Source organism: Zonotrichia albicollis, chromosome 23, assembly GCF_047830755.1.
Source record: "Zonotrichia albicollis isolate bZonAlb1 chromosome 23, bZonAlb1.hap1, whole genome shotgun sequence".
Taxonomy (NCBI): Eukaryota; Metazoa; Chordata; class Aves; order Passeriformes; family Passerellidae; genus Zonotrichia; species Zonotrichia albicollis.
The window spans coordinates 3,415,636-3,441,213 of NC_133841.1; the positions used below are offsets into that span (position 1 = coordinate 3,415,636).

General features: G+C 58.5%; 5 protein-coding genes across 6 annotated transcripts; 3 read left to right on the forward strand and 2 right to left on the reverse strand.

The window, feature by feature from the left end:
- Window positions 1-214: 214 nt before the first annotated feature.
- Window positions 215-7,086, forward strand: LOC102061230 (amine oxidase [copper-containing] 3). 2 transcript variants are annotated; one of them, XM_074557388.1, is made up of 4 exons: window positions 215-3,200; window positions 5,183-5,468; window positions 5,656-5,785; window positions 6,344-7,086. In XM_074557388.1, the coding sequence occupies exons 1-4, from the start codon at window positions 1,634-1,636 to the stop codon at window positions 6,626-6,628; spliced, it is 2,268 nt and encodes a 755-aa protein (XP_074413489.1). In that variant the 5' UTR covers window positions 215-1,633; the 3' UTR covers window positions 6,629-7,086. The 2 variants fall into 2 exon arrangements, with proteins under 2 accessions (XP_074413489.1, XP_026653466.2); XM_026797665.2 differs by lacking the exon at window positions 215-3,200 and adding an exon at window positions 3,258-4,254 and having other exon boundaries at window positions 6,344-7,077.
- Window positions 7,087-7,306: 220 nt separating this feature from the next.
- On the forward strand, window positions 7,307-11,680 carry LOC102061063 (amine oxidase [copper-containing] 3). The gene is made up of 4 exons (XM_074557387.1): window positions 7,307-9,465; window positions 9,559-9,844; window positions 10,427-10,556; window positions 10,699-11,680. Exons 1-4 carry the CDS (start codon window positions 7,896-7,898, stop codon window positions 10,999-11,001), a joined length of 2,289 nt encoding a protein of 762 aa, XP_074413488.1. The 5' UTR covers window positions 7,307-7,895; the 3' UTR covers window positions 11,002-11,680.
- Window positions 11,681-14,573: 2,893 nt separating this feature from the next.
- On the forward strand, window positions 14,574-17,418 carry G6PC1 (glucose-6-phosphatase catalytic subunit 1). The gene is made up of 5 exons (XM_005494353.4): window positions 14,574-14,853; window positions 15,304-15,413; window positions 15,721-15,829; window positions 16,037-16,152; window positions 16,326-17,418. The coding sequence occupies exons 1-5, from the start codon at window positions 14,624-14,626 to the stop codon at window positions 16,838-16,840; spliced, it is 1,080 nt and encodes a 359-aa protein (XP_005494410.3). The 5' UTR covers window positions 14,574-14,623; the 3' UTR covers window positions 16,841-17,418.
- A 1,470-nt stretch (window positions 17,419-18,888) lies between these two features.
- Window positions 18,889-23,328, reverse strand: AARSD1 (alanyl-tRNA synthetase domain containing 1). Its single transcript, XM_074557390.1, has 12 exons — window positions 23,141-23,328; window positions 22,939-23,061; window positions 22,705-22,864; window positions 22,218-22,275; window positions 21,732-21,888; window positions 21,531-21,647; window positions 20,815-20,945; window positions 20,578-20,644; window positions 20,302-20,393; window positions 19,801-19,855; window positions 19,253-19,347; window positions 18,889-19,111 (listed from the first exon to the last, which is right to left on the reverse strand). Exons 1-12 carry the CDS (start codon window positions 23,177-23,179, stop codon window positions 18,976-18,978), a joined length of 1,230 nt encoding a protein of 409 aa, XP_074413491.1. The 5' UTR covers window positions 23,180-23,328; the 3' UTR covers window positions 18,889-18,975.
- A 65-nt stretch (window positions 23,329-23,393) lies between these two features.
- PTGES3L (prostaglandin E synthase 3 like) lies at window positions 23,394-25,569 on the reverse strand. The gene is made up of 7 exons (XM_074557393.1): window positions 25,433-25,569; window positions 24,934-25,047; window positions 24,727-24,793; window positions 24,373-24,471; window positions 23,944-24,033; window positions 23,787-23,840; window positions 23,394-23,603 (listed from the first exon to the last, which is right to left on the reverse strand). The coding sequence occupies exons 1-7, from the start codon at window positions 25,438-25,440 to the stop codon at window positions 23,595-23,597; spliced, it is 441 nt and encodes a 146-aa protein (XP_074413494.1). The 5' UTR covers window positions 25,441-25,569; the 3' UTR covers window positions 23,394-23,594.
- Window positions 25,570-25,578: the final 9 nt, after the last annotated feature.

Consider the following 25,578-nt stretch of genomic DNA (forward strand, 5'->3'; position numbering starts at 1 on the left):
CTCTCCTCTCCTCTCCTCTCCTCTCCTCTCCTCTCCTCTCCTCTCCTCTCCTCTCCTCTCCTCTCCTCTCCTCTCCTCTCCTCTCCTCTCCTCTCCTCTCCTCTCCTCTCCTCTCCTCTCCTCTCCTCTCCTCTCCTCTCCTCTCCTCTCCTCTCCTCTCCTCTCCTCTCCTCTCCTCTCCTCTCCTCTTTCTCTTCGTTTTCTCTCTCCTCTCCTGTGCTGTCCCTGCCCATTGCTGTGTCAGTGCAGCAGTGAGCCCCTTTCCTGGCTCTGTGGCCACATGAAGCAGAGCTGAAGCTCTCCTGGCTGCAGAGGCACAGCCCTGTGTGCTGGCACAGACACAATGAGTGTGTCCCTGGCCTGCACAGCTGCAGCCTGCCCTGAGGAAGGCTCAGGCTGCCAGGGTGGTGAGGATGATGGAGTGTGTCCCACAGCAACGTGGCCCTTCTGCCTCCCGGCCTGGTGGCTGAGCACAGGGGGGCTGAGCCAGGCAGGATCTGCTGCAGAGGAACAGCCAGGGGCTGGTGGGTGCTGTGCCCCATCAGGAAACTGATGCAAGGAGGAGAAGACGAGGGTGAGGTGAGGTGAGGCTGGCAGCAGGAGTGGAAATATTGGGTTGAATCTCCAGCCTTGGTTCTCTTGGATGCCTTGTCCTGCTCAGCACCAGCTCTGGGCCTGGAGCCAGGCTGGTGAGTCTTGTCTACCCCGAGCATCTGCTGCGTGGCAGGAGGGAGCACCAGATCCTCCTGCTCTGCCAGGGCTGTGAGCAGCACTGTGGGAGCAGGGGATGGCCTTGGGGTGGCACAGGGCAGATGTGGCTGCCCAGCCTGGGCACTGACAGCAGGCACTGCCTTCGGATGCTGCCAGGGGCAGGTTCAGGGTCCTTCTCTCCTTGGGGGAACCTCTAGGAAGCTGCACCTCAATTTATCTGAATTGGAGGCAGAGACAAAGGCTGGGTGATCCTGTGGCAGTGCAGTGCTGGGGATTCATTGGTTCAGAGCTGTTCTAAGAGCTGGTTGTTCACAGCACCTTGGTGCCTGATTCTCATCCTGAGCTACATCTCCATGCCTGCCAAATTTTTCTACTGCTACACAGGAGGATGTGTTTTCAGCAAAGGCTTCCATGTGGAAGACTGAAAAAAATTAAATAAAAAGTAACTCCAATGGTGTTGCCAGGGGGAATGTTTACAAGAAAGCAGCCTGATAAACAAGGAAAATCGGTGACTTGTAAAGAGGTGAAATTGTACAGTGTGGCAACAATTCCCAGCTTGTCAGAGCCTCACAGTGGTCACAGCCACCTCAGGCTGGCTGCAGAGTCTCCGTTTTTACAGGCAGCCTCAGGAAAGCAGGCTGGACCGAAAAAGCAACGGAATTATGTGGAACTTGTCTGAGTCACTGACCCTACATCTCCACAAGTTCTTTCAGGGCACTGCCGTGAAGGAGGACCGGAGAGGCTGCAGCTGAGAGGAGATCTGCCCTTTCTGGTCACCAAGGGTTTCAGATCTCCTCCCCTAGCCTCTCCCAGTCTTTTGTACTTTCTCTGCTAATCCATCCAGTGCAGCATACACTGACAGAGGCAGGAGCTGGAAAGCCTGCTCTGAAAGTCTCTGAATGCTGCTGGACCAGCCACAGGCATGAACTTGAAACCCGTGCTCATCCTGCTTGGTCTGGCCTTGGCCACGATCTTCGCGTTGGTCTGCGTGCTGCTGACCAGGGAAAGGAGCCCCAGGACGTGCCAGAGCCTTCCCCCGGAGCAGGAGGACCCAGAGGACGGGCAGAGCCTGGTGTTTGCTGACCTGACAGCCGAGGAGATGTCGCAGGTGGTGCGGTACCTGCGGGGCCACCTCGGGGTGCCGCTGGTGGAGGCGTGGCGGGCCGAGCCCTCGGAGAACTGCATCGCCTGGCTGGACGTGCAGGTGCCCGCCAAGGCAGAGGTGCTGCGGTTCCTGGACTCGGGCGGGGCTCGTCCGCCCCGGGAGGCTCTGGCTGTGCTGTACTTTGGGCAGCAGCCGGAGCCCAACATCACCGAGCTGGTGGTGGGGCCGCTGCCGGGGCCGGCGTACCACCGGGACGTGACGGTGCGCAGGTACGGGGGGAAGCTGCCCTACCACCGCAGGCCCACGCTGGCTGTGGAGTACAAGCAGATCGGGCGGTTCCTGAAGAGCCAAGTGTTCCCCTCAGCTCCAGCTTTCATGCAGCAAGTCATGGAGTATGATGGAGCCAACCTTGCCACCGTGACGGCTGCTCCCCGTGGGTTCCAGTCTGGGGACAGGGTCACCTGGTTTGTGCTGTTCCAGAATGTGAGCGGGTTCTTTCTGCACCCCGTGGGGCTGGAGGTGCTGGTGGACCACAGCAGCCTGGACATCTCCCAGTGGGCGGTGAGCAGGGTGTTCTACAACGGGCAGTACTACAGGGACATGGTGCAGCTGGAGAGTGCCTACGTGCAGGGCCGGGTCAGCGTGGAGAAGGTGAGGAGGGCACCGAGGGACGGCGATTTCTCCTCCATGAAGCCTCGAGCGCCCGCGGCCGCGCCGTTCCCGCTGCAGTTCGAGCCGCAGGGTCCCCGCTACAGAGTCAGGAACAACCGGGTGCTCTTCCAGGGCTGGAGCTTCGCCTTTGGCATGAGCGTGAGCCGGGGCCTGCGGCTGTTTGACATCCGACACAAGGGGGAGAGGGTTGCCTACGAGATCAGCGTGCAGGAGGCGCTGTCCGTGTACGGCTCCAACTGCCCGGCGGGGATGTCCACCCGCTACATGGACGGCAGCTTCGGCCTGGGGCGCTACACCTCGCCCCTGGTGCCAGGGGTGGACTGCCCCTACCTGGCCACCTTTGTGGACACCGTCTCTCTGTCTGACAGCCTGAGGCCCAAGAAGAGGAAGGCCTCGCTCTGCATCTTTGAGCAGAACCTGGGCTCGCCTCTGAGGCGCCACTACTCCAACCTGCAGTCGCTCTACTACGGGGGGCTGGTGAACTCGGCTCTGGTGCTTCGCTCCATCGCCACCGTGGGCAACTACGACTACGTGTGGGACTTCATCTTCTACCAGAACGGGGCCCTGGAGGGCAAGGTGCAGGCCACGGGGTACCCGAGCTCGTCCTTTCTCCATGGGGATGGCCTGAGATATGGCAACAGGCTCTGGGAGCACACCCTGGGTACAATACACACTCATTTTGTCAACTACAAGGTGGACTTGGATGTGGGAGGTAGGTCTGGATCTTCTTTTAATGTCTGCCATTGTTCTGAAGTTTGGGTTGGATAATTAAAGAAAAAGTGAGTCATGAAGTGAGCATGATAAAAAATCAGGGGCTAGGGTTTGGTTGAGGCATATCATTAAGAAGGGGGGAAACCCTCTTTGTTTAGCTTAAAAGGCTAATGCTTTGAGGTTTGCCTCCTTGTCCATACAATCCCTAACAACTGACATCAGAACTCTGCTTCTTTATTCTCCTAACCTCTTCTTTCATTGCAAAATTGTTTTTCGATACATAAAGCAGTCTGTCAAGGTCACTGGGTGGAAAGCAGTGGGAGTTTCTGGGAGCTCTGTGTTCGGCTCCGGGAAAGTATGAAAGGTAGCAGCTGAAAAATGTTTGTGTTTCCTTGAGGCCTCCCGTCTGGCACGGGGTGTGTTGCCATAGGCACGGGCGGGCAGACGGGGAGGTGGCCCTGTCTGAGCACAACCACAGTGAGCCTGCTTTACAGAGCCTGCTGCTGCTCCTGGCACTGCTTCTCCCTTGGGAGCATCCTCCTGGTGTCTCACTGCCCCATGGAAAGCAGGGCAGCTCTCCTGGTGCTCCTGGGGCTGAGCTCCTGCAGATCCCTCCCCTTCTTCTCTTGGGGGAACGCTCAATCCTGAGTTGTGAACACTCAATCCTGAGTTGTGAACACTCAATCCTGAGTTGTGAAGGCACTGCAGCCACCCAGCGAGGTCCCTGTGCAGCCACAGTCTGGCTGTAGATGTCTGCACAAGGTTTGGAGCCCAGGAGCAGCCCCTGCTCACAGTGAGTGCTGGATGTTCAGGGATGCTCAGCCTCAGGTGGTGACACCACTCTGGTGCTTCGCTCCATCACCACCATGGGTGACTATGACCACGTGTGGGACTTCATCTTCTACCAGAACGGGGCCCTGCAGGGCAAGGTGCAGGCCATGGGGTACCCAAGCTCATCCTTTCTCTACGGGGATGGCCTGAGATATGGCAATAGGCTATCCTGGGCACCTTACACACCCATTTTGTCAACTACAAGGTGGACTTGGATGTGGCAGGTGGGTCTGGATCTTGTCTCTCCTTTTGGAAAAGTAGTCTCCAAATACTTCTCAAAGAACTTCACTTTTTTGGTGGTTATACAGGTTTTCCTTCCCACTTGTGGGGCAGGGTGGTGTGCTTGCAGTGGGGAGGTGGCAGAACTGCAGGAACAGGGAGAAGGCAGATGACATCAGACTGTCACTGTTAATACTGCCAGGGGAGGTGTGCACTTAGAAGTTTTGTTCATGTGAGAAAAAGAAAGGAAAAGAGTTCAGCTGTCCCTGGATCATCTTCTGTGGGGCTCAGACCTTCACAGATGGCCACAAGTTCAGCTCTGAAATGGTTTTTATGGAAGCTGAGAACTCATGTGTTAAAGGAGCAGAACACAGAGGGGTTTCATGGTGGGACAGACAGAAGGTTCTGAGCAATATCCCCTCTGCCAGAACTCACAGTCACTGACCATCAAATGCTCTTTGCCACCTCATCCCCAGGTTGAATTGCTGCTGTTGCTCCAAACCTTGGGCCCATGTCCCTTCTTTGTGGCAGAGCCTGAGGGCAGCACAACACTGCTCTTGTCTGTGATGTGCAGATGTGTGCAGCACCCAGGCTGCTCCAGGGGCCTCCACTCTGCAGGATGAGCACTAACAAAGCTCGTGCTCTTGTTAATTCGGCTGTGGAGGCAAACAGGGAGGAAAATGGGAGGCAAACCTGTTGTTGTACCCTGGGGTGAGGCTCATCCCTTGTCCCCTCTTGTCTCTGCTGCCCAGTGGTGCTGCCCAGCCTGGACAACTGTCCAGCCACAGATCCACACATGGTGTTGTCATGGCATGGGGAGCTGCAGAGCTGCTCCTGGGCTGCTCAGGGTGCAGGGAGAGCAGGCGCTGTGGTGTCCTTGGGGAGCAGGGCACTGTGGGGACTCTCCTCAGCGACTTTGTTTTGGCTTCACAGGGGTGAAAAACTCCCTCATGGCCCAGGACATGGAGTTTGAGATGGCCCAGGCTCCCTGGAGCCCAGAGCAGCAGATAGAGAGGCCACGGCTCACCAGGAAAGTCCTGGACACAGAAGACCAGGCTGCCTTCCTGCTCCACTCCAAGATGCCCAGATACATCTACTTTGCTGCCAACAGCAAAAACAAGTGGGGCCACCAGCGTGGCTACAGGATCCAGATCACCAGCTCTGCAGGGGACCACATCCCTGAGGCCAGCTCCATGGAGAGGGCCATCAGCTGGGCAAGGTCAGGCTGCTCTGCCTGGCAGGGCAGGTTCCAGAGAGCCCCTCAGCCCTGCCAGCTGGGAAGGATTGCTGGATGGCTTGGATGGGAGGCACAGCGAAGCACAGTTCTGGGCTCTGCGGGCCTTCAGGAGTTGATTTAGCTGTGCCCTGCCTCGGGGGGCTGCTCCCCTCTCTTTTCTTGTCCCCAGGTACCAGCTGGCTGTCACCAGGAGGAAGGAGGAGGAGCCCACCAGCACCAGCATCTACAACCAGAACGACCCCTGGACGCCCACTGTGGCCTTTGCTGACTTCATCAACAACGAGACCATCACCAACCAGGTGAGCTGGGCTCCCTGGGCTCAGTGTGACACCCAGCCAAGGCTCAATGGAGCCCCAAGGAGCAGAGAGACTCCAGCACCACCCCTGGGACAATGGGCCCAGCTTTGGGAGCACAGTGGGTTTGGGCATCCCCTTCTCTGTGTGTCTGCTTGGTCCTTTGGTCAGAGAACACAGAGAGTGTGTGCAGAGCAGAAGTTTGTCTCTCCCTGTGGAGAAATGCTGGCAAAACATCATGAAAATGTTGTGAGGCCATGGAAGCCAAAGCAAGAATCCTTCCACTAGGGTGGATATCTGCAGCCATGGCTGCAGCTGGGTTGGACTCAATGATCTAAAAGGTCTCTTCCAACCTAGAAATTCTGTGATTCTGTGGTTCTGTGGCAGGTCTTTGGGGAAGGGAGGAGCTCTTTCCCAGGAAAGGGGATTTTGGTGTGTGAGAGATGGCTGGTGCCCATCAGGGTCCCCCTCCTTCCCTTCTGTCACTCCCCACTGCCCCACGTGTATTTTGGCCACTGCTGCTGCAGCTTCTGAAGTAACCCTGGGCTTGTGGCTCTTCCCTAGGACCTGGTAGCCTGGATAACTGCTGGCTTCCTGCACATCCCACACTCTGAGGATATTCCCAACACCGTGACCGTGGGAAACTCCGTTGGTTTTCTCCTGAGGCCCTACAACTACTATGACGTGGACCCCTCTATATACTCCCAGGATGGTGTGTTTTTCACCAGCGAGCAGGACTTTACAGCATGTGAAATCAACCCTCTTGCCTGCTTGCCCAAAACTGCCTCCTGTTTGCCAAACTTCCCCCCGTTCACTTTTGACGGTTTTCCAAATATGAGCAGGATTTGATGCTACAGGATGGTGAGGAGATGTGGGCAGAGACACCAGGCTGACTGTTCTGTCTCCAGTTTTCAGCTTTTTAGTGAAGTTGTCTCAATTTTCAGTTGTCCAGTGACTTCACGTTTTATCATTGCTTTTGAAATAGTGCTCTTGAAAAGGGAAACATGATTTTCCTACTAGGATGTGAGATGGAAGTCTATGTTATCTGTAATTCCTGAATTTGAGTCTATTGCCAGAGGAAAGCCAGGAGAGAATCCTGTTCTTCTGCTGTAGAAGCAAGTGCTGTGTAGTGCATATCTCAGGTTAAAATAATGAAAATGGTGCTGGTCCAATGCTCTCAAGTGTCTCATTCTTACAGCAGCATCTCCTGGGGAATGGTGCTGCTCTCTGCCATCTTTCCTGTGCCCACAAACCAGCCCAGAGTGGCTCTGGGTGTTGTCTGGGCACGGGGATGTCCAGCTGGAGGCAGGAGGGACAAGCTGGGGTGGATGTGGGTGCTGGCACCAAGCTCTGTGGCTGCTGTGGGGAGGTTGGGTCATGGCCAGGACTGGTTGTGGCTCTCAGGCCCTCAATGCTGGGCACAAGGGAGGGATCTGGGCAGGACCTTGCAGGAAGGGATTTCATGGCTTTAATGGTTTCACCGTTGATGGCAGCTGGTGATGCTGTGCCACTGCCTGTTTGCCAGGCTGGGCTCTGGTGCCCCTGTTCCCCTCCTCACAGCCCTGTCTGTGCCAGGCTGTAACTCAGGACCAGTGGGCACCTTCACAAGGTGACACAGCTGTCCCCTCCCTGCTGGCTGCAGGACCATGGGGATGTTGGCAGCAGCAGTGGTGGCAGGGCTGTGTCAGGATGTGTTTAACACTGCTCTGCACAGGGAAAGTTTATCTCTACAGCCTGCCCAGCATCTGTGGGGTTAAGAGAAAGAGGAGAAGTGAGAATGTGCTTATTTCCCCTAAACAACTGCATCCATCCTCTCCAAGCTCTGCAGTGTAGGATCTGGGACCTGAGGGGAAGGACAGATGTACAAACATTACTTAAAATGATGGCCCTCTAGGGAAGCAGAGCATAGTTGCCTTTTATGGTTCCCAGCAAATGCCGGCAATGTGTGAGAGCGTCCCCTTGCACCCTCCCTGCGAGTTCCAGGGGCTGCTCCCTGCGGAGGAAACAGGGGAGGAAAATAAACCCAGCCCCTTGTTCTAGTGAGTGGCTGGGAGGATTGCACAGCTGGAAACGTGTCCTGCCAGACTGAGAGAGAGCACTCAGTGCCTCAGCAGGCATGAGCCTCAAAACCGTGCTCATCCTGCTTGGTCTGGCCTTAGCCACGATCTTCGCTTTGGTCTGCGTGCTGCTGACCAGGGAAAGGAGCCCCAGGACGTGCCAGAGCCTTCCCCCGGAGCAGGAGGACCCAGAGGACGGGCAGAGCCTGGTGTTTGCTGACCTGACAGCCGAGGAGATGTCGCAGGTGGTGCGGTACCTGCGGGGCCACCTCGGGGTGCCGCTGGTGGAGGCGTGGCGGGCCGAGCCCTCGGAGAACTGCATCGCCTGGCTGGACGTGCAGGTGCCCGCCAAGGCAGAGGTGCTGCGGTTCCTGGACTCGGGCGGGGCTCGTCCGCCCCGGGAGGCTCTGGCTGTGCTGTACTTTGGGCAGCAGCCGGAGCCCAACATCACCGAGCTGGTGGTGGGGCCGCTGCCGGGGCCGGCGTACCACCGGGACGTGACGGTGCGCAGGTACGGGGGGAAGCTGCCCTACCACCGCAGGCCCGTCACGGGCAGGGAGTACGCCGACATCAACGCCCTCATCCACAGGGAGCTGAAGAAGGCCCCGCTCTTCCTCACCGCCTGCTGCGACTCCGACGGCACCGACCTGGTCACCCTCACCACGGCCCCACGGGGATTCAAGTCTGGGGATCGTGTCACCTGGTTTGTTCTTTTCCACAACGTGGCTGGCACTGGTTATTACCTGTCCCCGGTGGGGCTGGAGGTGCTGGTGGACCACGGGGACCTGCACGTGTCCCGGTGGCAGCTGCGCAAAGTCTTCTACAACGGTCGCTACTTTGCCAGCATGGGGGATCTGGAGCAGGAGTTCGTGGCTGGTGCACTGGAGGTGGTCAGGCTGAAGCAGCCCCAGGCTGATGCAGTGCTGGGCTCGATGAAGCCCCGGCGCCCTCCTGGGTCCCCGGCCCCGCTGCAGTTTGAGCCACAGGGTCCCCGCTACAGCGTCAGGAACAACCACGTCACCTTCCAGGGCTGGAGCTTCGCCTTTGGCATGAACCCCAACACTGGCCCGCGCCTCTTTGACATCAGGTACCGTGGGGAGAGGATTGTCTATGAGCTGAGCCTGCAGGAAGCCTTAGCCCTGTACGGCTCCAACTGCCCCGGGGGAATGTCCACCCGTTACCTGGACGGCAGCTTCGGCATCGGCAGGTTCGCCTACGAGCTGGTGCGGGGCCTGGACTGCCCCTACACGGCCACCTACGTGGACAGGCACTACCTGGCAGAGACAAACACTCCCAAAACCAACCAGAACTCCCTCTGCATCTTTGAGCACGACTCTGCCCTCCCTCTGAGGCGCCACTTCTCCGACTCGCAGTCCTTCTACTACGGTGGGCTGCGGAGGAACGCGCTGGTGATCCGCGCCATCTCCACGCTCATCAACTACGATTACATCTGGGATTTCATGTTCCACGCCAACGGGGCCATGGAGGTCAGGGTGCACGCCACGGGCTACATCAGCTCCTCCTTCCTCCATGGCCGAGGCACTGACTATGGCAACAGGGTTGGGCCCCACACGCTGGGGACGATGCACATCCACCACATCCACTACAAGGTGGACCTGGATGTTGATGGTAGGTGTGGCCAACTTTGTGCATGGCTGTGGGTTATTGTGGCCTTCTGTGGGGTGCAGAGCCTGTTAGAGGGTTTTCTCTTCTGCTTCACAGGGCAGCTGAACTCCCTGGAGAGCCAGGACATGGAGTATGAGTTTGTCAAAGATCCCTGGAGCGTACAGAACACCATTGAGCGGCCGCACCTCCGCAGGGAAAGGCTGGAGCGGGAGGATGAGGCAGCATTCCCACTCAATGTCCCCCTGCCCCGCTACCTCTCCTTTGTCAGCCCCAATCCCAACAGGTGGGGACACCCACGCAGCTACAGGATCCAGGTCATCAGCTTTGCTGGGAAGCACCTGCCCACCAACAGCTCCATGGAGCGCTCTGTCAGCTGGGGCAGGTGGGTGCTGAGGCCTCAGCAGCTTCTGCTCCTGGTGGAGGGAGGTTCTCACCCCTGGGCAGGCCCGCAGCAGGCTGCAGGGAAGGGTAAAACAAAGGGTTAAAGCAAACATGAGTAGTTTTTGGCTCTGAAATTTCCTTGAGCTGTTGCTCAATAACATCTGCTCATGGTAGGTCACAGGCAGGAGTCTGACCCCACGTCAGACTAATTTAGAGCAGCCCCATGTGTTTTTGCCTTTGAGGGGCAGTAGGCTGCAGAAGGAATTCCTCAGGGAAGCACTGGCATTGCCAGGCTGTGATACCTTCCCACAAGGACAGAATGCCTTTTGGAAAATGCTTGGGATCAGCACAGAGCAGTCCCAGTGCCAGGGTGAGATTATGGAGCTCATGCTGGGGATGTCTGTGTGGGGCAGGAGCAGCTGTGGCTTAGGGGAGTGCTCTGGGCATTGACTGGCAGTATCTGCACCTGGATCCATCCGTGTCCCAGCCATGCTGGAAAAGCCACAGGCAGCAAGGGATTCCCCACAAAGCTTGGAGATGCTGGGGTGCTGCCCATTTCTGCCTCTTGGCCCTGTGCTGGCAGGTACCAGCTGGCTGTCACCAGGAGGAAGGAGGAGGAGCCCGCCAGCACCAGCGTCTACAACCAGAACGACCCCTGGACGCCCACTGTGGCCTTTGCTGACTTCATCAACAACGAGACCATCACCAACCAGGTGAGCTGGGGCTTCCTGGGGTGGGGAGAAGCTGAACCTTGTGGGTTCAGATCCTCTGCTCCTGTCCCAGAGCCACCTGAGCAGCTGCTGGGCTGGCAGAGCCCTGCTCAGCCTCAGTGATGTTTTTGTTCCTCTTCTCCAGGACTTGGTGGCCTGGATCACTGTGGGGTTCCTGCACGTCCCTCAAGCTGAAGACATCCCCAACACAGTGACCGTGGGGAACAGTGTTGGCTTTTTCCTGAGGCCCTACAACTACTTCAGCGAGGACCCCTCAGTGGATTCCCCTGACAGTGTGTACCTGAGCAGCGAGCAGGATGCTGGGGCGTGTGGGGACAACCCCCTCGCCTGCCTGTCCTCTGCTGCCGCCTGTGCCCCCCGCCTGCCCCCCTTCCACTTCGGGGGCTTCCTCAACCTCAGCCTGGCACCGCCCCTGGGGGGGCTCTGATGGGCCAGGGGCAGCTGGGGGGGCACTCAGGGGGTCTCTGTCCCACACCAGGAGCTGCCCCACCGTGCCCAGGCTGTCCTGTGCTCGGGGTCAGGTGTTGGGAGAAGCTCAGTTCTCATTTCAGCACTGCAGCAAGGGAGGACCCAAAGCCTCTGAAAAGCAGCGCCTGGGAGTGATTTTATTTCACCCTGTGAACTGTGGGGTGAACTCCCCTCCTCTGGGATGGAGTTTCCACCTCCTTCCCATCACTGGTGCACACCGGGGACAGCGCTGGCCACAGCACAAAGCTGCAGCGGCCCTTGGGGCTGGGCTCCAGCCGAGGTTTGCCCACGGTGGCAGCAGCGAGTGGTGTGGAGCTGCGGTGGAATGCCCCAAACCTCCTCCCCGGCCACTGCAGCACCAGGGCCGGCTCTGCAGAGAGAGGTGCTGCCCTGGGCTCGCTCAGAGGCTGCTGGAGGAGCCCAGGCTGAGCCTCTGGATGGGCACAGCCCGGGCTGGGCACTGCCCTGCGTGTGCCCTTCCCAATAAACGGGCACTCTGTGCTTTTCCTGAACAAACCCCTGGCTGCTGCTCTGTCTCCTGCTGAAGCCCCTTAGGGAAGGTCCTGGCTCAGCTCTGAGGGGCTCCCAGCGCTGTGGGGCAGCCCCAGAGCCTGGCACAGTGCCTGGCACGGCTGTGTGGGTTGCCTGGCGATGCTCCTGGACCCTGGTGCTGGCAGGAGGTTCCTGCCAGGGAATATGGAGCAAACAGGGCAGTTAATGTTTAACACTTGTTCTGAGCTGTGTTAATCAGTTCTGGGCTTGGCTGCTGCCCAGCCTGCTCAGCCCCCCTGTGTGGGGACCCTTGATTGCACACCCCAGCTGCATGTGCAGCCCCTTTCCCACCGTGCCAGGCTGGCATGGGGACGCCAAGGAGCTTGGTGAGGTCAGTGCCACCCCTGGCACACGGCTGCAGACACCAAACACTCACTAAAGAATCCCTGGGGGCACGGTGGGTGTCCATCCCCTCGCTGTAGTCTGCTTGGGTCTGTGCAGAACCTGCTGAGAGGGGCTTGAAGAACGTGGTGAGAGGGGCTTGGGCAGCCCCAAGAACTGGCTGAGGGGGGATTGAGCAGCCCCCAAGAACAGGCTGAGAGGGGATTGAGCAGCCCCAAGAACAGCGGGGATTGAGCAGCCCCCAAGAACAGGCTGAGAGGGGTTTGGGCAGCCCTCAAGAACAGGTTGAGAGGGGTTTGGGCAGCCCCAAGAACAAGCTGAGAGGGTTTGGGCAGCCCCAAGAACAGGCTGAGAGGGGATTGAACCGCCTCAAGAACAGGCTGAGAGGGGATTGAGCAGCACCAAGAACAGGCTGAGGGGGCTTGAGTAGCCCTCAAGAACAGGCTGAGGGGGGCTTGGGCAGCCCTCATGGCCGTGGATGTGTCCCTGGGAGCCAGCTCAGGCTGCTGCAGCACACGGGAGAGGGGAGGGGAGCAGGGGCAGCTCAGGCCATGGCTCAGTGTGGCCTGCAGTGGCCCCTGGGTGCCCGGGGGTGCGCCCAGAGCAGGAAGGTCATGCCCAGCCCACTCCCTGTGCCCACACGGGCGGTGCTGACACAGCGAGCACGCTGCCACAGCCCAGCCTGGACCTTGCAGCTGTCAGGGAATGTTCTGGAGCAAGCACGGGCTCTCCACATGGCACGTTCAGCACCCACTGGTGCTGTGCTGGCCAGGGCTGCACCCAGAGCCTTGGGAATCACGGGCACAGCGTGTGCCAGAGCAGCTGGGCCACTGCAGGCACACAGCTGAGGCACAAACTGGGTTCCCCCAGTCCTTCCATGGAAAACCAGCCCATTTTTAGGGCACATCCCTGCAGGGATGAGCAGGGCCCAGAGCAATGGTCAGAGCAACCAGAATGCAGAACCTGCAGTGCCCACACAGCTCCTGCTGCCCTGCCCTGTCCCAGCTCCTCACAGGGACTTTGGGGCTGGGGATTTACCCACGGGGCAGGGACCATGTGGACCCTGGCACCTCTGGCACTGCCCTGAGCAGTGGCATGGGCACCTGGCACTGCACAAACACACTGGCATACTGGGCTGAGCCACTCTGTCCTTTGGCTGCTCCCATCCTGCCTCCTGCTCTCTCCCCACTATGGCCCCAGTTTTCCTGCAGTGACATTTTCCTGGAGGATTGGAGTGCTGGCCCCCATCCCCCAGCACCTTTTGCCCCATTTTCCGCTGTGAAATCTCCTGGGAAGGATTTCTTGCTGATGGTTTCAAAATATTGTTGGAACAGAAGCCAAGTCTGCTGCATTCCTTCACGCTGGCCGAAGCCTCTCTCAGCTGAAGACCCTGGAGTGAGCTGATGGGGGATTTGTTTTGCAAGAGTAATTCAGTTTCTGTGCAAACGCCTGTTTTGTTGGGGTGTTTTTGCAGGTCAGGAGCTCAGCCCAGGGTGTGGGACCACCTTCCTTGGGGGCAGCACGGCCAGGCTGGATAGGACAAGCTGTGTCTGTGGCCTTTCTTTGCCTGCTTTCCTCCCAGGCCATACCCCAAGGACAGAGGTTTGCTGGTGCAGTGCCTGTCAGACCCCACGGCTCCCATGCATGGGCAGAGGGGCAGGATGGGGCTGTAACTGCTGCTGTTTGTCAGCAGGACTCAGAACTGGACACAGCTCTCTCCCAGAGACAAACAACACAGGGCAGGGGTTCAAGGATCCTGACATGAATTTTCTCAGGAGGGAGATAAGTGATGCATTTCACTGGCTGTTGATCATTAATGCCTTGCTGCCTGCTCAGCTGTGCTGGGTGCTGCCTGGGCACCCTGTGCTGCTGCTGGGTGACAAAGATGCAGTGCCAGGGACAGCAGAGTGCAGCTGGGGTGCAGGGGATGGCCATGGGCACTGCAGGATGAGTTCTGTGTTGGGTTCTGCACCCACAGCTGGGGTCTGATGAGGCAGGAGGGATGAACCCAGTGGAGAAGGGCAGTCCCTATTTGCAAAGGTCCTTCAGCTCCCCATTAGAGATCAGAAGAACACAACTGGCAGCCAGGAGCACCCCAGGCCTGGCTCTCTGGGACTGCAGGAATCTCCAGGAATGGCTTTGAAAGTTTCCCATTATGCAAAGTTAAATTAGCCTGGCAAATGAGGAGAGGGCTGGACAGTCTGCCCTCTGCTCCATGCACCCACTGCATGCTCCTGGGCATCCTCACCATGCTCTGGTGGTGGTTCATGAGGGGCTGGCAGAGAGACCAGAGCAGTTGTCAGCCCTGGCCATGGCAGCTCTGCAGGACTGTCACACACAGGGTGTGGGATCGAGGAGCAAGGGCTGTGGGTCAGTCTGAGCTGCTGTGCTGCACAGCTGGAGGAGCCAGGGCTGCAGGATCCCCCTGAGTGAGGGGATGGTGCTGGGCTTGGAGCACTGCTCTCCACGTGCCCTCCAAACCTGTTTTCCCCTTTTACGTAAGCTGTTCCAAACATGTTTGTTACAACCCCCTGGTGATGTACCTTTGCAAAGAGTGGTTTTGGGTCCAAAGATCAGTGCTGGGACAGTGACCTGCCTGCTGCAAACAGGACCCTGCAGAGTATAAAACCCCAGTGGCACAGTGGAGCAGGGGACAGCCGGAGGCACGCCGAGGGCAGCGGGGGAGGATGGAGGCCCACATGAACCTCCTGCATGATGTGGGCATCCAGACCACACACTGGCTGCAGCAGCGCTTCCAGGGCTCCCAGGACTGGTTCCTCTTCATCTCCTACGCTGCTGATCTCAGGAATGCTTTTTTTGTCCTCTTCCCCATCTGGTTCCACTTCAGTGAGGCCGTGGGCATCAGGCTCATCTGGGTGGCTGTCATTGGAGACTGGCTCAACCTCGTCTTCAAGTGGTGAGTGGCCCTGAGCCAACACTCCCACCTGTGCTGGCACACCTGCCCTGATGTGGGTGCTCTCAGCCCCAGCTGGGCAGTGACCATGGTCACTCCTCCCCAGGCCATGCAGGAACAGCTCTCCCCCTCTGCTCCGAGCAGGGATGGAGCCTCCTGCAAGCAGAGCCTCCCACAGCCAGGGCTGGTGCTGAGTGGGGGGATCTTCACAGAGCCCCTCAGCACAGGAGGCAATATTGACTGGCTTCCAGGGTGTGTTCCTGCTCTCAGGGCTGGGGATGGGGACACGGGCAGGCAGTGTTGGCTGCCAGAACCAGGCAATCAGCTGGGTGCTGTGTCTGCCAGGATGCCCTGCACCACTTGTGGGTCCTTTGCTTCTTCCATCTCCCAGGACAGATCTAAAGCTGCAGCTGTACCCTGAACCTCCATAAACCCCTTCTCTTTTCTTTTCAGGATCCTTTTTGGGGAGAGACCATACTGGTGGGTCCTTGACACAGACTATTATGGCAACAGCTCTGCACCAGAGATCCAGCAGTTCCCTCTCACCTGCGAGACTGGCCCTGGTAGGGTTCCCTGAGCCATGGCAGGGGCTTGCAGCCAGGGGCAGCGGGTGATTGACCTGAACAGGCAAAGAGGGGGTGCTGGCCTGGTGCTGGCAGCCTGCAGGGAGCACCCAGCCCTGCACAGCTCTGCAGAGAGGCTGCAGTGTGCTGGGGACACTGGCTGTGCCTGCAGGGGAAGGAGGCAGGGCAGCCCCTGCACAGAGCACACCTTAACGCCAGGTGAAGCTGTGGTGGCTCGGCACAAACCCCTGTGGATGCTGAGCTCTGGCCCGTGCACAGCCTGACCTGGCTCTCTCTTCTTGCCCAGGGAGCCCATCTGGCCATGCCATGGGTGCAGCAGGCGTGTACTACGTGATGGTGACAGCCCTCCTCTCTGCTGCTGGGGGAGAGAAGCAGTCAAGGACACTGGGATACTGGTAAGCTGAGTGCCAAAACCACCTGTGCCAGGCAGAGGTGGCTCCAGCACTGACAGGCACAGCCAAGCCCGTCGAGGTGCAAGGCTGTGGGCTTGCAGCATGGGGACAGGCTCAGTGACAGCCAGGCACTGTCTGGAGTACGTGATGGCAGTGCCACGGGCAGTGCAAGCTGGCCCTGGCACCCACATGGCCACCTGTCCCTCACAGGGTGCTGTGGACGGTGCTTTGGATTGGCTTCTGGGCAGTTCAGGTCTGTGTCTGCATGTCCCGAGTCTTCATCGCCGCTCACTTCCCGCACCAGGTGATTGCAGGAGTGTTCTCAGGTGAGTGCACCAGAACCCCCCTTGGTATTTAATTCCAATATCCCCTCCCTGTCCCTGCAGCACCAGCAACACTGTACTGGACTGCAGCACTGACCAGAGCCCCCTCCCTGTCCCTGCAGCCCCACTGAGCTGCACTGCAGCACTGACCAGTGCTCCCACTTTGTTCCTGGCAGGGATGGCTGTGGCCAAGACCTTCCAGCACATCCGCTGCATCTACCACGCCAGCTTCCATCGGTACCTGGGCATCACCATCTTCCTCTTCAGCTTCACCCTGGGTTTCTACCTGCTGCTGTGGACATTCGGCGTGGACCTGCTCTGGACGCTGGAGAAGGCACAGAAGTGGTGCAGCAACCCGGAGTGGGTGCACATTGACACCACTCCCTTTGCCAGCCTCCTCCGTAACCTGGGCATCCTCTTCGGGCTGGGGCTGGCCCTCAACTCCCACCTGTACCAGGAGAGCTCCCGGTTAACGCAGGGCCAGCAGCTGCCCTTCTTCCGCCTGGGCTGCATCGCTGCCTCCCTCCTCGTCCTCCACGTCTTCGATGCCTTCAAGCCTCCCTCCCACGTGCAGCTGCTCTTCTACGCCCTGTCCTTCTGCAAGAGCGCGGCCGTGCCGCTGGCCACCGTGGGCCTCATCCCCTACTGCCTGGCCCAGCTGCTGGCCACTCAGCACAAAAAGGCAGCCTAAGGGCACCCCAGGGTGGCTCAGGGGCAGCTGCCAGGCCCTGGGGACACCTCAGCCACTGGTTTGTACTGGGAGCTGACAATGGAGGCTGGGCCAGTGGTGCTGCTGGGTGGCTCCCACAACACGGACCCACAGTGCCAGTCCTGCTGGGCTGGCCTGTCTGGTGGCACAGAGAGAGAGCCCTGCATGCCCACGACTGCCCTGCTGTCCCTCCTGCACCCGCGGGTGGGGGACACCTGCCCAGGACCCAGCAGCAGCAGCAGTGAGAAGTCCTGCACTCCCTTGCAGCTCGTGGGGACAGGCCACCTTGTGCTGCAGGGCTGGGGACAGCACCACTGGCAGCAGCGCTGTCACCTCAGCCTGCTGAAGAGGCAGCTCTGTGACAGGAAGGACAGACTGACATGGAGATGGAGTGCCAGTGTGGGTGAGGGACCCCCAGCCCTGGGAGGACGTTTGGTGCTCAGCCCTGTGGTCAGTGTGGGGGGCACACAAGGACTGCATGGAGCTGGGCACACAGCACATGGGGGGCTGGGGCTGGGCACAGGAGGTGTTTTATTAAAGCTGAAGGTTGTTTAGCTGGAGAGTTTGAGTGTCCTGCTGGCCAGCACCATGGGATGGGGGATCAGCTCCTGGAGGCAGGGCTGTGCCATGGCTGCAGATGGTACAGGAAGGACATTTCTCCTGGGGGCTGAAGACCCTCAACAGCTGCAAGATGTGTTCAAGCCACTGGGAAGGGCACTGCCCAGTGCCCTGGGTCTCCACCTTTTGTCCTGAGATACAGCTGAACCCTGACAGCACAGTGGGGGCAATGAGCTGCTTTTTGTGCTGTTTGTCCAAGGTTTCTGGGTGCACTCTGTGCCAGGAACAGGGACAAACTTGTGTCACCTCACTGCTTACAGAAACGAGCTCAGCTTTGGGACCAGCTGGCTCAGCTGGGGCTGTGCTGAGTCCCCAGGGTGTTGGGGACAGAACTGCCACTTTACCATGGTGTGGGGTTGGGGTCATGCCCCTCTCACCTCAGTACCCCAGCCCAGTGCTCACTCAGGAAGTCCTGAGGGCTCAGCCTGCTGCCCTCCAAGCTGTGCAGGCTGCACAGCCCAGCTCAACCTTCTCAGGAAATATTCTCACTCAGTCTGAGATAGTCCAAAATACACAGAGAGGGGCAGACACTTTCTTCCTGCCAGACTCTGTGCATGTGTAGGATCACTCCCAAAGCACAGCCCCTGCAGCTCTGACCCCACACCCGTTCCAGGCCTCAGTGGTGCTCCCTCTGTCCTGGTGCCATCCCAACAGCTCAGCCAAGGCTGTGGCCCTGCAGCAGTCACAGCAGCCATGGGTGGGAATCTGATCTGCTGGGGCTGCTCCCATCCCCATGTTCATGACAGATAAAATTCCTTAGGATGGAGGTTTCTTTTATTCTTGTTCTCTGTTTATTACCAACACCTGGGGTAAACCTGTCACACCATTTCTGGCAAGAAGGGGAAGGGTAAATTCTCAAATTACCTGTTGAGCCCTGTTGTGGCTCCACAGCGCCCTTTAGCTCCTCCAGAGGAGACTGCAGCAGCTCCAGGGCCTGAGGGTGAGCTGAGGGAACAGCAGGGACAGCTCTGCCTGATCCCAAGGGAGTTTACAGCTGCATCAGCTCAAGAAACTATTGATGGTCAAAAAACTGCACCCCACTAACAACTGCACCCCACCAAGGGAAAGGTATGGTATGTGGTGAGGAATGATCTCCTGTCTCTGGGGTACCTGCTCTCCCTTCCAGACGCTTTCTACCCTCCCCCAAGGAGCTGGGGGGACCAGCTGCCTCTTGCTTGAGCGTTCATGCCAAGCAACGCCTCCTCAGCAACTGGCACAAAGCAAAACACCCCAAAGTACTGCCAGCAGGAGGCCCCTTCTGGGTTTGGGAACCCTAGAAAGTGGTTAATTAAGGACTACTTTAACCCCTGCACCATTTGTTCTGACAACTGAGCCCTTGCAGCAAAGCCTTGATGGCGGATCCCCTCCCCATTTCCGTGAGCAGCCCATGCAGAGCATGTGCACACCAGCTGTTGGGTTCAGATCTTTATTCTCTGGTAGAGAAGCTAGTGGAGCCTGTGCAAACAAATAAAAGACAAAGCTACTTTGAGAATTGTCTCTTATGCTCCAGGGTTTTGATTGCTGAGGAATTCCTGGAGCAGAGCTTGCACTTCTCCTCGCCGGCTCATCTTGGCTGCCTTGCCCTGGAAGCGGCCGCGCTTCCCAGCTCCTTTCCCTCCCAGCAGCTCTGCCACCCTGCAGCAGCAACAGCACAGGCTGGAGGCCAGGCTGCTCCAGCACACACAGATCCCTGCCTGGATCACACTGTGCAGCTGCTCATCATGTCTGCAACATCAGAATTCTCACTCGAGTTAAATAAATCACAAAACACGTTACCTGGGACCTAAATTTTCAACTGCTTCAACAGGTCCAGCTAGAAGGAAGAGTCCTGCTTCTTTTTCATCTCCCACAGTCAGGAATAGTAGGGTTTCCTGTGGACAGAGATGGGCTTTGCTGCAGAGAAATCAGTGCTTTCCACACTGGCCACAGGACACAAACAGCAAACTGACAATTAAGAAGTCTATGTGCATTACTGAGACTGACACTGCTTGGGGTAACCCAAGTTAAAAGGACACAGCTGGCAGCTGAACTAGGTGATTGTGACTGAAACTTGCTGTTCTTTCAATTCTACTCCTACCTAATCCTATCCTAACCTATTTCAGCCACTGAGGCTCTGTACAGCTCTTGGGGCTTTTCTCCAGGGCTCTGAATTCTCACTGTTGAGAACTGCCCTGCAGACTGAGGCTGCTGGGGACAGGAAACCTCAGGTACCTGTCAAGGGAACCAGATCTGCAGATCATGACTGTGGCAGGAACAGCAGCCTGGCCATGCAAAACTCGGGTGGAAAACCAGTGGTGTCAGTTTAGTCTTCATCAGTGACTCACCTCTGTCCCAATCTCATTAGCGATGATGTTCATAAATTCGGAATCACCCTCTTTCCTGTATGGATGGATAAAAAAACATTTCAGAAAGAAGCAAAACCCCCCTCTAGAGTACAAAATCTCAATCAGAGACCAAGTGCATGATTAGAGATTTTGGTCTCTTTCTCTTGTCTATAGATGTAAATACTTGCTGGGCTCTCCTTTAGGAATTATGTGTTATCTTTAAGAAATAGAGCTCCCTGGTTTTACTTGAAAATATCAAGTGCAGAGGGAATTAGATGGACACAGCAATTTCTCAGCTACAGCACCAGAAGAATTCAGTGACTGAATTACAGATTCCTTTAATTATACAACTTTGCAGCAGGCCAAGGCAGTTTAATATTCTATTTCCTTTGTTTACATTCTCCCTTGAGAAAACAAGCTGCTCTCACAAGGTGTGAGAGATCCAAGAGCCATCAAACCTGTGGGACACTGCTGGCCCCTCTTCCCTGAGCTCCCCCATACCTGTGCAACACAAAGAGCTGCTTTGGAGCAGGTTTGCTCTTGAAGTCCCGAGCTATCAAAACAGCAATGTCTCTAAGCAAGTTCAGGTTATTCTGAAAGAAAAGGAAATTAACTGTACTGCAGCTGGAGAAGTCAGTGTGAACACAGCTGTGTTCCCAGAGGTTTGAGCACTTTTCATAATATGCACAAAAATTGAAGCCAATTTGACTCCCAGTTACCACAATTAATGGTCTACAGGAAATAGTGACAACCCACTTTTCCCAGCTGTTCTTGTACCTTCTGGAGCAGCTTCACAGAGCTCTGCAGTCTCTTCACAGCCTCCACGTGCTCACCTGGTCCATTTCTGAAAGAAATGGGAGACTTTGGATCATTGCTCTGAAGGACAGAGGAAGAATTTCCTAAAGGAACAAAACAGACATCACACACAGCCCCACAACATGCACCCTGAGGCTTATGGGGTATCTCTCGGGAGGAGAAGTGAAGATGAAATAAGAGAAGTGGAAAGGGGATTACTTGAGCAGGGAGGTTAGAGCCTTCTCAGTACTGTGACTTTGTTCAATTGACTTCAGCACTCTGTTTCCCACCAAGAAAACCAAGTTGGTTTTGTTCTTTTTCCCTTTTTCCACACCAAGGAGTTTAATAACCTTCAAAAGAAAATCAACCTGGTCAGAACAGCATTTTGATAATTCACATAGTTGATCAGCTCCTGCCAGATTATGCCTTGTAATGAATTTTAACTCTTTGCTAGCGAAAATAAATAGATCAAAATCAGCCATAAGGTCAACATTAAAAAAAAAAAAAGTACAGTGGAATTTATGCAATCTTCTAGCCATGTAGGGATGTACTCTACAGGGCATCTGGATGTATCTGCTGGGAAACCGACTCCAACCAATGACTGAGAAAGCACAAACACTTAAAGGCAGTCTAGGATTTTATCCCCATTTCCCTGCACAGATTTCTCATCCATGATGAACACTCAATAAGCAGAGGGAACGTGGCCAACCCCCCTGGCAGTGCAAAAACATCACAGGGCTGAGTTCTGCAACAAGGAAACAAAAGCTCCTGTGGCACCCAGCCCATGTGTGACCCTCCTGGGGCTCCCTCAGCCTGGGGTTCTTCCACCCCCTTCCCCACCAGCACAGCCTGGAGCAGCCTGTGGATCCCAGGGACTGTGGCTGCACTTCATGTGCAGTGTGGCTCCCAGGGGCAGCCCAGCTGCAGGAGCCCACCTGGAGGTCGCTCAGGTTGGAGACGTGAGTCCCACAGCACAGGTTGGAGTCGATGCCTTCGATGTCCACCACCCTCACCGGCCCCGCGTGGTCATCGGGCAGCCCCCGGCTCCTCACCTGCCAGAGGAGGAGGGTGACAGAGCAGGTGACATCTGTGCTCAGCTATTCCATGAGCACCATCAGTTCTCTCCCACCACTCACTGTTTCAACTTCAGGGTCATCTGCAGCCAGTTCCCTCACTGTTACAGGGACCCTGTCCCGGATTTTCTCGTTCACGCTGTCCTCCAGGGCCTGGAGCTGCTCTGCTGTCACCACGGGGGTGTCCAGCTCAATGACACTGCGCTGGCGGCCCAGCTCCCTGCACCAAGGAAGGACATCTGCTGAGAGCAGCTGGGAGGTGCCTCTGTGCAGCACCAGCATCCCACTGCTGGCAGTGTGGACTGAAACAACAGACTTCCCTCCTCTCCCTGTTATGTTCAAAGCACCAGGTGGAAACCAAACACTTAAGGAGGACAAGACAGAGAAAATACTTTGTACATCTTCTCTCCAGGTCAGTCACCTCTCGTACAACAGTTGAGCTCAAATGAAACATCCAAATTGCTTTTGGTGTTTTAGTGCTCAGGCTCTACGCAGGGTAGCATTTTGGCATGTGCCAAATGAGTCAAAAGGAACCTTTATCCTGCTCACCATGACGTAGTCTTGAATCCAAACATCTGTTCTGCAACAGCACTGATGAGATGCTGTCCTGGAAGAGACGTGCAAGCACCAGCTCTGAGTGCCACTGGCATTTTCGGTCAGGCCGTGTCTTTCTTGTTGACATTCTCCACGACAGGTGAGTGCTGGGTGCTGAGGGGCTCCTGCCAGAGCTCAGGAGCAGCAAGGAGACAGCTCTGGCCTCATGAGCCTCTGCTCCTGGCACTGCAGCACACGCTGTGCAAAGCAGGCTGAACTTTCTCTTCCAAACCTGTTTCTGGTGCGTTTACAAGCAAAGGAGAGCTCATAGAGGGTGCTGCTGCCCTCAGCAGTCCCGGGAACAAGCTGTGCACACAGAGCTGGCGGATTTCTCCCTGCCCTGACCGGGATGGGGACACGGTGTGCGCTGACCGCCCCCCGCCCCACCGGCACGGCCCGCGGGGTGCTCCGTGCGCTCCCCGGTACCGGCACCGGCACGGACCTGAATGCTGCTGCATGTGGTCGAAGCGGCGCTCCCAGTCCAGCGACAGCAGCACTTCAGCGCCCGGTTCCAGCGCGGCCGGCACGAAATGCACGGCCTCGGTGCCCCGCCGTGTCACCCGCAGCACCGGCACGTCCCCGATGAGGCCGCGATCGTCCGGCTGCGGACACGGGACATCAGCGCCGCCGCTCCCGGCCCGGCCCCCGGCCCAGCCCCGCCCCGCCCGGCCCGTACCTGCCCGCCGCCCTCGGGGAAGAGGATGGTGTCCTCCAGCACCACCTGGAAGCCGCTCACCGGCTCCCCGCCGCCCTCGGGCCGCAGCTCGGCCGCCCGGCACGACACCACCCTGGTGGTGAACTGAGACAGAGACGGCGGCGCCGTGAGGGCCCGCCCGGGCCTGCCCCGCGCCTTGACCCCGGCCCCGGCCCGACGCTACCTGCCGGGCCCAGCTGTCCCGCTGGCACCGGAACACCATGGCGACCGCTCGGCACAAGCGGGCCGGGACTGGCGGAGGGACAGAGACACGGACAGGGACACGGAGCGGCGGTGCGGCCCCGTGCGGCGAGCGGGCGGGGCCTGCACGGGGACGCGCGGGCGCGCTCCCGCCGGCGGCGGCGCGCTCCCGCCGGGGCCGGCGCGGGTGAGCGGCTCCCGGGGCCCGGCGCGGCACACGGCACACAGCACACGGCTGCGGCAGTTCACGTTTATTTCTCCATGCCCCGCCAGCTTAGCCGGCTACGGGAAACCGGACCGCGGGTCGGGAGCGATGCCCGTGGCGGTGCATGAGCTGAGGCGGCTCCGCTTCCTCGGAGAGCCCTGCCCGCGCTGCTCCCCGGTGCGGGCTGCCGGGGCACCGGCTGACTCCCGCGGCGTCCCCGGGGGCGTGGGTGTCAGTCATCCTGCGGGAGGGAGGAGCGAGATGCCAGGGACTGAGCCGAGACCGGGCCGGCCCCGGTGGCAGCGGGGGGCACCAGCCGGTTGTCCCGGGACAGGCTGCCCGAGGTGAGCAGCGGGAGGTGCTGCCGGTGCCCCGGAGCCGGCGGAAGGCTGAGGCTGGGTTGTGCTCGGCAGGTGATACTTACATCCAGGTCATCCATGGCTGGAGGGGGGCCTTTTTCTGTCACCTTCTCCAGCATCTGGATGGGAAACAAACATCTGGATCCCCGAATTCCTGGTGTCCCCCCATCCCACACACCCATACGATGTGCACACGATCCTGAGGCCGGTGGCCCGGCTCACCTCTGCGTACTGTTCCACCATGGCTCTCTCCACCTCCTCGTCCCCTTCCCAATCTCGCCAGTTGTCGAAGTCCACGGAGAGCCAGGCTGGCTGTGGGCACAGAGAGCATCCCCTGAGTGGGGGAGCAGCACCACAGGGACCTGCAGCCCAGGGGCAGCTCCTGCACAGGTGAAGGGCAAGGGCAGCAAGCAGGAGTGTCCCTTTGCCTGCAGGCACTGGTCCTGATTCTGTGTGTGTCAAGGAAAAGGGTGCCACGTCCTTCCTGGAGGGCAGAAGTCTGTGGGCTAGTGGTGATTTTCAGGTAGGGCTTTTTGGGAGCTCTTGGGATCCCCTGTGGAAGCCTCTGTGTGTGTCCTGGGGGCAGGTTGGTTCCTAGGAGCCAGGAGGTGCTGAGTGGGGATGGCACATGCACTGAGGCACCACACACACCTTGATGTTCTCCTTGGTGATGCGCGGCCAGGCCACTTTCTCTTTCCACTTCCTCATAAAGCAAGTGATGGAGCGGTCAGAGCGCTTCTCCCGTGAGTCCTGCCAAGAAATTGGGGTGCCTCAGGATCTGCCAGGCTCCTCTCTGCTCAGCCCTGTGCAGGCCGTGGGGTCACAGAACCACAGACAGGTGGTTTCTGCCTCAAGGCAGCAGCGTGAGTATCAGCCCCAGGGCTGGGGCTCTCATGTTGAGCAGCATTCAGTGTTAGGCAGTGTTGCTCAAGACTGCACAGATTGGCTCTGACTCTGAGCCTGACAGAGGCTGACAGAGAAGAGTTTGTTGGCGGGAGACCTCACCTTGGAGTTGACTCTGGCGTATAGGTTGATCTCGTTGTAGAACTCCACACCGTCTGCATTTTTGCAGCTGCCAAAACATTATAACAACCGGGCTTAGGAGAGAGCTGAGGCCACGCGTGATCTCCTCTCACGGAGTGCTCCCTCTCCCCCGATCCACCCCCAGAGCAGAGCAGGGCCGTGTCGGTGGGCAGGGCAGCGGCAGCTCACCTGAACTCCAGCCGGTGGTCCTCGATGAGCACCTTCACATCCGTGCTGTCCTCCACACAGAACTCCAGGTACACGTACCGGGGCCGGTCGTACCACAGCGTCTTTGCGGGTTGCCTTGGGGAAGAGCAGAGCAGCGGGTATCACCATCACCAGCGGGCATTTCCCGGTGCCTAACAGAGCTCGGCAGGGGCCAGGGGCGAGGAATGGGCCCCGGACATCGGCTCTACTTGTGCCGAGCCCCGGGACGGGCAGAGGGAGCCGGGCGGGTGCCGACGGGCGGTGGGAGCGGACACCGGCCCCGTGACTCTCCCCGCTGCCGTCCCACACGCCCCTGGCCGGGCGCTCGGCGGCGCCCGGCCGGCTGTGTCCGCTCCCCTCTGCCTGGCCCGGCGCTGCCCGCTGCTCCAGGTCAGAGGCTCCTGCCGGGCGCTGCCTCTACCGGGCACCGGGCGCTTTGCACGGGCTCCGTGCGCCGCCTGTCCCGTCCGGCCGTGCTCACCTCGCCATGGCGGTGCCGACCCCGCCCCGCTCTATTTCGGGCCGGGGGCGCGGCTGCCGGACTGGCCAGGCCGGGCCGGGCCAGGCCCGGGGCCGCCCCCCGCTCCCCCCGGTGCGCGCCCCCGGGGCCGCCGCCGCGCTGGGCCG